General features: G+C 36.6%; 1 protein-coding gene across 1 annotated transcript in view; it reads left to right on the top strand.

Annotated features, from left to right (window-relative positions):
• LOC148830688 (1,4-alpha-glucan-branching enzyme-like) overlaps nucleotides 1-11,368 on the top strand; it is a 371,399-nt gene extending 360,031 nt beyond the window's left edge. The window contains exon 16 of the mRNA XM_088922045.1: nucleotides 8,466-11,368. Coding sequence (XP_088778171.1) covers nucleotides 8,466-8,522 — 57 coding nt within the window. The 3' untranslated portion in view covers nucleotides 8,523-11,368. The remainder of the gene's footprint in view (nucleotides 1-8,465) is intronic.
• Nucleotides 11,369-12,675: the final 1,307 nt, after the last annotated feature.

Here is a 12,675-nt window from a genome sequence, read left to right as displayed (position 1 = left end):
TGAATACCTATCTGGGTAGGGGAAGCAGATTAATTGTCAGGCAAAGATGATTGTGAGAAACTGCACAGATTTAAAATCTCCAGTATATTGCAGTAATAAGTCAAAGGGAATGTAGAATGTCACATTTACATGAACATTCCCATTATTATGTCTCCATGTAAATATCTAACAATGAAATCACACTTCTGTACTGACTCTCAATTTAGAGGGTTATCAGTTCAAGTTGATTAAATACTGGAAAGATATTAAGTATACTCGCATCTGAGTGAAGAAATTGAAAGATGCATTTTTATTAATGGAATGGTTATAGTGGTTTTCATAGCTATTGGAAACATGGAATAGAATTATTTAATGACTGTGGAGGGGAGTCTCAATTAAATTTTCATTTGAAGGGCCTCAAATCAAAGAAGGCATTTCCATGCAATCTTAAAGATTTTTTGTGGCAATCCCTTAGATAATTTCAGTTATTTTTAACTGTTAATATGAGTAACATGTTATGTTTAAAACAAAAATGTGATAGAAGAAATTTTAAAATTCAATTAATTTCTTTATTCACATATATTAAGTTACAAATCCTTGAGTTTGCACTGCAACAGACATACTGTACTGTAATCATACTTGAATACTGATAGGAGATTTTTCTTTCTCTGCTTTTTATGTGCCAGCTTTTAAAGATCTCTTTAATGTCTTCATGTGCAGAATGGCACATGTATAAATTGTGGAAGTGCATCTCTGCTTAGAAAGGCAAAGAACATCTCAAATATCATAAATCTGAAAGATAAATGTAAAAAGGTCATGGTTGAAGGAGAGTCTTCTTCAGTAAAATACAGTTTTTCCTTTGAGGAGACAAAAGGCTTCCTTTTTGAAGAGGCCTAGTTCGTCACATCACACAGTTCACAATATTCATAGCCAGTAACATTGCTCAAAATTCATGTCCTTTGTATTGCTAAGCGCTTGATCAGAAATTCATTGTCTTCTGTACTTCACAAGGACTGTCATTGATACAAATGATTTTTATTTACATAATTTTCCATACCCAGTCAGAAAGGGTTGTTTCAAAAACATGTGAAAAAAGCACACAGGAACATTGCTGAATATATAACTTGAACAGCATTTTTGAAGATAAAAGCTGCAATATTAGATGTTTCTCAATATGTTTTTTCTTTTTTTAGAAGGGGAGATATTGAAAGCAAGTTACAATATGTGATAATGCTACTGAGGGGATATAAAGGAACAAGTAAAGGTTCATTCCATGCTAAAAAGTAAAGAAAAGAAACACTACATTTTGGTTGTGGAGCCTTCTTCAGTTGAGGGAGAGAGAGAAAGTAACAAATAAATAATGCATAGATGAACAAAAGACAGAGTAGGTAAGAAGGGACGGGTACCAGGGAGGAAACAGGCATATAGTGGAAGAGAATGAGTGTCCAAACTAAGGGAAAACAGGAAGAGAGGTGTGGAAAGCTGAAATCTACAAATGAATGGAGAGGATTTAAAAGGAGCTGAGTCTGTTGTTGAGAGAAGGGGAAATATGTGATCCAAGCTTAAGGATAATTTTGGTTTTGAATGCCTTTCTGCAATAGGAGTTCTGACACCGCTGTGTGAGGATGCAGAGGGAGAGAACAGAAAGATTGTGGCCATTAGAGGTCAAATGGGGAATTATACATTTGGAGAGTTTTTTGATATTCAAACCTCCAACCATTGAAGGGATATGTTCTTGGTTTCTTAAGATATTGTTAGTTTCATTCATTGCCTATTATGGCAGGTACATTTGTATGCAAACAATACTGTTGTTCAATCACATTCAGTAAACCCATGCTAAAGTATTCATGCATAAAATTAAATAACAATATTGAATACTGTATATAAATCCTGTTATATAAAAAGTAGTTTCATACAAAGTAGTTTACATTTTAAGGAAAACGTTAGTTTTAATGAATTTTGGTTAATTTTATGAAAAGTCATCTAATTGATGTAATTTGTCCAGCCCTTCATTGGTTTTACATTTTGATTGCATTTTACCAGTACTGCAATGTTTCTTCCACGCCCTCTTTCACTCTGCGTATTGGCCTCACACAGAGATCAACAATACGATTTACTGTATTGTAATGCATTGAAGTTGAATACTCATCCAATCTCTGGGGATTCAGATCTCCTGCGGGCTCTCTGGCTCCGTGCCAGGCGGTGCTGTGCGGCTTGCGACGGTGCGCTGCTGATGCTCACTGACCGGCTAGTTAGTGTTGGCTTTAACTAGCAAAGTTTGTGCACAGGAGAAAAGATGACTGTGGGTCCCAGCAAGTCAGGAAGAGGACCAGTTCGTTCCTGATGAAGCGCTAGTTCTGAATAGTGATTCAGCTGTCCACAGTTCCGACCTGTTCACGAGGCTTGCTGCTGATGCTAACCTCGGGTGGATCCTCTGGTTACTCTCTGGCAACCTCCGCTCAAGACTCTTAGAACAAAGCAAAGTTCTGGCACTCGGACACACTGGCTGTTCCGTGGTTGTCCGGGCTGAGTCTCAGGATGGTCAGGAGGCGCGCTGAGAGAATGTCCTGCCCTTGGGAGCCTTCTGCTCCTGGGCTGTCCTGCCCTGGAATTCTCCTTTGAATTCCCTTTAGAGTTGTCCGAAAAAGTTCACAGAATTCTCTCAGGCCCTCTGTGTTGCCTGTTTTTACCTGGAGGAACTTCAGCTCGTTCATTGGCTGAAAGTTCCATGGGCATCAGAGTCCCACGTGGGTTACTCGGCCCTACCAGTCCCTGATTGGTTGATCAAGGTGAGATATGAGTCACTTACTCCTGACACCTAGGAATGCAGTCCAGATGTCCATCTGGCACTCCCTAGACAGATAGGCGCCAATGGATGACCATTGATCATGATAGCCAGGCTTAGCTAAGTGCATCCCCCTTTGGGAGCTGTCCCTTATCAAAAGAAAACATCTTTAAATCAGCCTGCATGAATAGTTTCTCTGTGGCTGCACCACAGAGATGAAGAGGGAGATGGGGCCTCATTTGGGAAAGCACAGCAACAATAACTGTAATATAACTTTTCAACAAAAAAGCAACAAACTTGATTGCATTGTTGAAACAGAAAACAGTCTCCACACTGATCAATATTTGAACTAGCCATTTGCAAAATATTATATATTCAGTATGTTAAGTAGATGTGTTGCCAAAATATGTTTTTCAAGTTTTATTTTAATGTTGGACACCATTTACTGTAAATGCCAAATGTAGTCTTGTATTGAATTTAGAATAAACATTTTTTTTATTATTTTGACATAATATCTGGCTATTTTATGGTATTTCTTGAAAGTGCAATAGTCTTTTTCTTGTAGCACTATTTTTGTTCTTGAAGCATCATTACCATTCCTGAAAATCGTAATTTCAAAATAAGAGAAACTGGACAGAAAATGTTTGCACATGGTTAGCCTTGCTGCCTGGCACAGTGGTTAGCATTGCTGCCTGGATTCAATTCTGGACCTAGGGTACTGTCTGCGTGAAGTTTGTATGTTCTCCCTGTGTTTGCATGGATTTCCTCCCACAGTTCAAAGACATGGTGGTGTGAGTGTGTGCATGTTTGTGTTTGTGTCTGCGATGGGCTGGCTTCCTGTCCAAGGTGTACCCATTTTGTCCCCATTGCTTACTGAGATCCACCCATGACATAAACTGAATTTTATTTAAAACTGAGAAGTTGGAATTTTCCCTGTAACAGAGTTGTGGGCCGGTATCTACTATATCTGTATTCATCACATTGTCAATATAAACTATAGTAATTGTGCACTTTACTGTATAAGCACTTGGTTTCAAATTAACAGGTTTCAGTGATTAATGTAGCAAAGTCATACTTTCAATACTCATCTTACCACTTCATCTTACCCATTGAGATTTTAGGCCATTTTGTAGTGAATGTTGTATGACTTCAAACTGAAACAAACATTTTAGATGGTATAAAAATATGTGGTTCTTTGCATTTTCTTTTTGGTGTTGTTTAAATGGTGTTGATTTGTGGTGGTGCTGGGGACAACCAAAAGTGAATACTGGGGAAAAAAAACATTTTGCCAACCATGTGGAAATTGGAAATTGGTATTGGAAATTTTACCAGGCTTTGTCCACATACAGTATTCATTTATTTAAAATGACCTACAGGTACTTAGTCATAAAAGAGCTTCTGTTTATTCATACTTCTTCACAGTTGAATATGGATTCCATTTGATTTAAGGATGTGTTTTGAAATCATGTACAGTTTTATATTCTATCTTCAAAAATGAATCATTGAAATGCTCACATTGGTGGGTTATGAATTTGAACATTCATCTCTCCATCCAGATTAAGATCATACGAATGGACTCCAGGAGTCCCTAGGTGATAAATCTCTGGTTGAATATTGAAGTCTCAGTGGGTCTGTATCCTTTCAGTTGTAACAGAAGCCTCAGAATACACATTCAAAAGCCACAGCAAGAGTGCATTATAATTTTGAAGTATGCACGTTGTTGGTTTTGCTTCTGGTTTGGCATCTGAGAAAACTGGTCGTGGGTGTGAGTGTGTGCATGTCTGTGTCTGTGTTTGTGTGTCTGCCCTGTCTTGCGCCATTGAGTGCTGGGATAGGCTCTAGCTCCCTCGCGACCCTGAGCTGGAAGATGCGGTTAGAAAATGGGTGGATTGATATAAGTACTGTATCAATGAACTGAAGCTGTGTTTTCTCCAAGTATAAAACATGCCCTTCAGCTTGAGTATCATAACCTGTGTCAGTAGTACCTTAAATGCATAAAACATGGCCTCAGTACAGTAGTTTTAAAGAGCTTTTAGCTATCTACTTTATTCCCCTGGTAGTTTAGCAACAATGTACCTTAACCAGTCCAGGAGGAGGTTGTCCTCACTCACTTTCTTACATTTAGAGAAGAGTAGGACAATGTCTTTCTCTGGAGATAAATAACATGAGTGTGTCAACGATTTGCTATAGAAGGCATCGCATGGATATAAATCAGGATCCCATTCTTCGAGCAGCTTCTGCATGCAGGCCAACAGAATTTGCCAGATATTTTATGGTTGTTGTACTATTAGCGTTCTGAACAGGCGTAGAGAAACTGTAAAAAGTAGAGCTAACTGTTGACCAAGCCAGGCAAAGTATTAATATGGGTAACCCCTTTCCCAGCATTCCTCATTTGACATCCCTTCCTATCTCCGTGATTCATTCCACGCACTGAAAGGCTTCCAGTAGCCTCATTCTCAAGGACAAGCTATCGTTCACTCATCTCATCAGGTTAAAGCCGAATTTGATCCTCACATTGCTTGGCCATTAAGCCACTCAAAACTAGAGTTAGTACAGTAATGCTCTGTATGACTGAACTATAGAGTTAGTTCAAAGCTATTGAATTCTGAGTAAATTTGCAAAGACAGACATGGAGTTGAATATATATTTACATTTAGTTCATTATCTAATGCATTATTTGTACAGAAGCCTAAAGCTCTACAGTTATCATGGATAATCTTTTAATCATAGCAATTTTTTTTGCTTTCCACCACTGCAGCCAGAGTTACTTGTCCTAATCTCTCATACGTATACATGTTTGAAGGGATGTGAAAGAAAACAAATAGAAGGAAGATACACAGTGCAAATAAAAATCACATAAATTATTAATAAAGTAGAAAAAGTGTGCTGTAGTACAGTATAAGAGAGGATAATGGGTCTGTAATGAATTTTCTTCTGTTATCCTTATGTTAAGTGTATATTCATAGAAAGCTTCTGTATGTGTAAATGTGACATGTTATTTATTCATACAAATAATGTCTTTAAATATTGATATTAAAGGCCATCAGTAAGACCACAGAAATGTACATTTAGTATGTTGTCCAAACTATTGATTTTTCACTTGGCACTTTACCTACCAATTGTTAGTGTATTTCGATTGATCATATTCTTCTCACGACTTGGTCGCATATAATAGGAACATGCGGTATTCATTACTTTTTTATAAAGTTTACATCTGTAATTGGGCATCTCAGAACCAACACATACCTTAGCATTAGAGAAGTATTTGCTTTTGTACAAGAGTGGTTTCATTTTCATGTTTGAAAGAAAAGGCTGAATTTCATCATCCAAATCCCAAGTTACCATTTCATTGCCTGAAATAAAAACCCCGATGAGCTCTGATTTAATGATTACGAGCTTGCAGTCTCCCAGGAATGAGCAAAGCCTTTGGTAAATTCTAGGAAATCTTTTCTTTTTTTCTTGCATGTCTCAGAGAAACTTTCATCAGGGAACAGAGAGATCCTGCATGGCTGTCTAAGAGACTGAAACAAAACGATATATTGCTTTTTACAGTAGATGAATTCAAAGCATAATAATGGCTTTGTACAGCATGCATAGTTTGTCGTTTATCAAAACATATTTGATCCTTCTGGCTCCTTCCTGACTTACAGCTCTCTTTCTGGAGTTCCTTTCTAATAGCAAGTTCTTATACTGTAGGTACATCTAGTGGCTGTTCTGAGAATGTGCAGATCTTTGCTTGATCATTTTAGGAAGGATCCTGCTATTATATTAAAGAATTCACAAGCCTGAATACAAATAAAGGCTGCAAAACAACAATGAATTATGTTCTTGACTCATAATCAAAAATTATCACCTGTGTTCAGTATATTGCATATTTATACATCAGTTTTCTGCGTATTTCACATGATTTAATTGTAATCCTCAACTGCATCCTATTAAAATACATGCTTATATTGTGTTGGCTAATATCACCTGTTCAAATGGATGTTATTTTCTAGAAATGCAATGTTTTCCTGTTTTTTTAATACTGACAGAACATAATATATCGGTTGATTTTTCCATTATGTTTCCTTCATTTCATTTTTGGAATGAACCACGAAACAATCCTGTGTGCTTCATATGTGCTTTTTTTCTGTGGGTTGAGTATAAGTGAAAAAAAGATCAAAACACAATACATGATGCACCACCCAATCATTATGTTTCCCATTTATCTTCTTCCTTGCATCTAGATACATTTTGCACACTATCCATGCTATTCTCAATAAATCAATACATCATTAAAGAAAGAAGATAGAAGGTGCAGCATAAGGTTTTTGTTCTTTTTCTGTGAAAGCAGCATAGGATCTATCCTGTTGATCTTCAGTGGAATTGCTTAAAAGTATTTTCAAAGTGTGCATATACAGTACAATGTATAATTGTGGAAGTGCAGTTGCACAGGATTATTTCCTTAGCTGTAGATTATTTAAAGCCACAGTGTCCCCTGATACTGTCTGTCCATCCATCCATCCATTTTCAAATGGATTTTTCCAATTCAGTGTCGCGGTGAAGCCACAGCCTATCATGGCAAGCAATCGACACAAAGCAGGGTACATTGCAAGGCACACATAGACGCAAACACAGACACACACACACTCCCACCTAGGGCCAAATTTCTCAGAAGCCAGTTAACCTACCAGTATGTTTTTGGTCTGTGGGAGGAAACCCACACAAGCACAGGGAACACATACAAACACCACACATCTTGCACCCCAAGCCCCGCATTGTAACCACTGCACTAACATACCACCCCTTAACACTGTAAATTACTTTACAAAGACCTTACACCAACCAGCATATTCTGACTCATTCATTTGGTGGGTCTCTTGTAACATTCCCCATGGTTTGTTTACCTGTTGTGTGGAGCACTCATGCAGAATGACTACTGTCACACTATGGGTGTAAGGACATGACTGCTTATTCCTCTGGGGTCTGGCAAGGAAGCCTCTTTAAGTTTCTTGCTCATGATGAAAAAGGGCTACATAAAATGAAAGTTGTTGTTATTGCAGTACCGTTAGTGGGATTGCGTACCGCTTATATTAAATATCAGCCTGCCGGTGTGTAAAATCCTGGCTGACACAGGAAAGATGAAGTGTGCTCATGAAAACTTGCTGTTATTGTAGGCCTACAAAGTTACCTCGAGAGTCCCTGTGGAAATCATTTGGACTCACTGTTTGGCGGGCGCCAGCTCTGTTTTGTTTTCCTGTTAAGAAACGTGTGACTTATTCATGAAAGCATTTCTTAAATGCATTGTGCTGCAATTTATTTTTCCTTTTCCAAGCGATGGTTATGCTCCATGTTCTATAAGTATTCAACTATCTAAGAGTGTGTTTTCTCATTTTATTGTTGAAACTGCATTAACTGTCAGTCTACAGTTATTAAAACAAATGCTTACCTTTCTCAAGTGTTGTTCCATTTTGAGGCTTAATATGTTGCATTTTTCAATAAAATTTTCTCCCCCCGTTGTGGCGCAAGTATTCTTGAATTGCTTCTTAATAGCTATTATTAATCAGATCTGCTGAAACACCTTTTTTTTCCTTCTGCAGCCCACAGAGATGTTTAACTATTACAGTCTTTCATTTCATGGATGTGAACTCTTACTAATGCTAGTAAAGTATGTAACAGATTGCGAAGAAATTCTGAATATTTTTTTCCCATTCTCTAGGTGTACATTCCATGCAGAACAGCAATCGTCTTGGCCAATGAAGACATTTCCTATTGACAGCTGAGCAACCATGAAGAACAAGGATCCAGGACATAGAAGTTAAGACATATAATTGTTACATAGATTCTTTCATTTTAGATAAATTAAAGACTAGGTGCAGAATAAATAATAGTGTGCATTTATAGGTTTCATGTGATTTTGAGTCATTCTGTTGTGAGCTTCAGATTATAGTGCAGAAATCTGGCACTGACATATTTAAGCAACGGTATATCTCCCTAAATTAATTAAATTTACACTTATAAACTGTTCAGCACAATCTTGCTCATGGCACAACTGTGAAAGCCTTTTAGTGTTAAAGATTAGTGAACTCATTACTTGAAACATGCAAGTATTTTGTCAAAAGAATGTTTTGTTCTTTCTTACATTAACATTAACATTAACCTAAACTCTAAATAATCCCCTGACTATAGCAGTAGTGTAAAATATCAATATACAATTACCATTAAATTATTGACTAGTTTAATCTGTTTTCACTTTTACAAATGTAAGATCATATCAAAACTAAAGGGAATCTTCAGTGCCAGAAAATGTGTATTTATCAGTCTCTGCGTATAATGTTTTTGTTGTGATGTTTAATTCATGATTCTTACCGCCACATTGTACTAAAATGAAAAACTGCTAGAAAGGCAACTCCCTAAAATCCCAAAAAGTTAAGACATGAAGTTTTTAAGACTTAATAAACAGGGTGATCCCTTAAAGATTAATTGCTGAAATATAGTATTGAAGATAAACTTTATCTATAAACTTTAGTAGTCAACTCATATTAATCAAGTCTCCAATATTATCATACCGATTCACTTAATAAAAAATGTTATACTCTAGTAGCAAGTCTTCCAACTGCAGGGAATACATCCCAGTAACTAGCAGTAATTTCCACGATCATTTCAGCATTTCTGGATTATATCTGACCCAATTGCTGTGAATCTTTTGGCACAGCATCACATACTGTAGTAGGAACAGATGGCTAAAAAACAAATAGTCCTAAACACTATTAAATTAACTCTTCCAATGATGTAACATTATAAAAACCTTTATTGATTTTTCACAGAAGGAGAGTGAACCGCTAGTGCAAGAAAATCAAGGCTAAATTATACATTCACATCTTGTTAGAATAAAGTTATGCCCTCTAATAAAACCCAACTCCTGAATGACAAACCAGCCTTAACTAATGATACGGCACTAAATCACAACCAACTCAGAAACTTCTTAACCTGCATTTTCCTTGACCCTTTTAGGAAACAGGTCATGATATAGAAAATCCTTTGCACTTTTTTTCCTTGTCAGGTCAACTTCACATAACAAAAATTATGGCACATTATGGTCTCAATGCAACTGACTCTTTGTACTCTAATTAATGGAGAGAGTGAGATGCCTATGCATGATTTGAAATATGAGGGTCAGTTAAATACTGTTGGAAAGATGTTCATTAAAAGTCATTTCTGCAAAGGTAAGGACCACGTAGAATGTCAGCTGCCCCATAATTACTGACTACTTTCAGAAAAATCTTCTTAGATAATTTTTTTATCCACAATTTATGATTCATAAGTGTATAACACAGAGAATTTGACAGTAACATCCCAAAAAATCTTTCAGAGATATGCTGTGTATGTGCCTTGTGCCTTATATGCAAAACCAACATATGCAATGCTACAGTATTTCTTTAAGATCCACTTTGACCTTGATATAGTGTCAGCATAAAGGCTGTTTATTGTTCCACATTTTAATAGTTTAGAACAGCAAGAGGCTGCTCAAACTGTGAGTGCTCTCTGGCCACCTTGTGGCTGATTGATTCAGGGGCCTCACTTAGCTACATCTTAACTATTAGTAGATAGAACATGTCTTATGAGGGGTTTTTATAGACAGTGTGAGAAGTGTTCCCTATATTCTGACCTGTATGTTCCTAATTTCATATTAAACGAATGCCCTTGGCTTCTTGCATTATGTGCTGAGTTTGAAGAAAATGTACAGCTCTGAATGTCAGCTACTTTCAGAATTGCCCGGCAGCCTTTTCTTTTTCTTCTGAGATCAGCTGGCATACAGTAGCTTCCCAAAGTTCTCCGATGTATTAATTCCTTCGATACTGTGAATAGCTAAGCAGCTTTTCTACAGACCCATTCGCCTCTAGGCTCAGCACATTACAGCCAAAACATTACAGTAAAAAAAAACTGTAAGAAAATCATTTTGAAAATTATCATGGAATAATACAATATACCTGGACTGATAAATATTTGGCATGCTTTCTCATACAGTCTTGTCCAATGTCTGGGAAAGAATGTATTATCCTTAATCCATCACTTAATCCACTGTCAGGGTATATACTTTTTATAGAACTGGAATCTGGGAAATAACAGTACAGTATTTGTTATGCCTAGCAGTTCCACACAGTTGGTAAAACCATATAGCACCAATGTCGTGTTTAAGTGTTAAGGTCCATCTAAATAAAATGACAGACCACCGAGTGTTCTGATATAAAAGTATTCATTTTCTTTTAAGTGTTTTATGTAGAAACCTTTCCTTTAATGTCCTCTCTCAAGAATCTGTAATTCTGTGCATTTTGGCAAGTTAGAATACCTCAGAATTCTACACCATGATCTTGTACCTCAGAACCTCAAAACAACAGAAACATATGGATATACAGTATACAGGGTAATGCAGCTGTTGTTAAGTTCACATATGTATTTTCTTGTCTTGTAATTCAATTTCCCTGCTATAGCACTGAATTTGCAGTGTGACATTGAATGGGAAAAACATTGGGGGGTTTTTGCTTAAGACTGGATTTGTTTTGTTGTAAGGTGACATATACTGTACCTACAAAATGTAACTGTCACTCAAAATAAACAGCATCATAAATTACTTCTGAATGTTGTGGTGCTTCACAATCTGAGTTTATTGCAGGATACTGGTGAGTAACGGTCTGAACTTTCCAGCTCACAGACATGAGTTACTATACTGTACTGTATGTATTCATGTTCTAAAAGTTATGTTAACTTTGTTTTGAGCCTGGTCTGCTTTCATGAAAATCATACTACTTGCTTCCAATCACTCTCTCATGATCTTGTGCCAATACACTGAATCCCATGACATAAATGATGAGGAACCACTTCAAAAAGAAAAGATGCTCTTCGTACTGAAAGTTATATAGACACATGGTATTGTGTGTGTGGATATTCAATTAATCAGAAGACCTCATACACAAACTACAGTATGTTAATGTTGGGATTTACAGGACCAACCAGAAATTTGGAAAAACATTGTGTACAAAGATGTTGGGCAAGTGAACAATATTGCTCCTAATTCATCATTGTAAGGCCTAGATTCACTTATATTGTTAAAAGAAAGATATCCATTTTCTGTTTTGTAATGCACAGCAAAGACTGGTTAGGAAATTGTCTAAGTGTAATAACAGCCCATTATGTCTTCTTTTATGAAGAAGCTGTGTGTTTTCCTTGATAAACCAACATAGAGTTTTCATGGTTTTCTCTGAATACCTTTATCGGTACTTTCTCCTAATTTTTAACAACAAGTAGAGAAACTGTCTTCTTTTTCATCTCTGCTTTACTATTATCTTGGTTCCACACTCTTGGACAGCTGATTGTCTCCTCTTCAAAAATGTATTGCTGTCAATGATGAATGAAGTTGTCTCGTGTACGATGACATCTACACCTGCAAATAAGGAAAGCCTTATAAATGAGGTTAGGGTGCTGACTTTGGGAAAGATAGCATTTTAAAACTATGTTAATAATTAGAATAATGGCAATAGTGCAGACCATTGGCTGGTTCTGTACATTCAGAAATACAGTTACAGAATGTATGTTGCACTGCGTGAAGTTCAAGCTATCAAAGAAGAAATCAGAAGACCCTCTGGCACAAAATAAAGCATACTGTATTTTCAGTGTATATAATTTAGTATTGTTTTGTATTGAGCCTTATATAGAGTCCGAGGATTGATTTCATTTTTTTCATGAAAAACAAAATGCAATAGATGAACTTATAGAGCCCTCTCCACTTCAAGCTGGAAAAAATTGAAAGTGTTTTATTTTGGGTCAATAACAATACCGAACAGTATTAGAATGACAAAATGTGTTTTCAAAATAAAGCAACAGCATATAGAAGATGTTGGCCTCCTAGTTTTCTCAAGGTCAGGAATAAA

This window comes from Atractosteus spatula, chromosome 7 (assembly GCF_055471065.1).
Source record: "Atractosteus spatula isolate fAtrSpa1 chromosome 7, fAtrSpa1.hap1, whole genome shotgun sequence".
Taxonomy (NCBI): domain Eukaryota; kingdom Metazoa; phylum Chordata; class Actinopteri; order Semionotiformes; family Lepisosteidae; genus Atractosteus; species Atractosteus spatula.
Note: the sequence above shows the minus strand (reverse complement) of the source record. Positions and strands in the feature narration are given on the sequence as shown.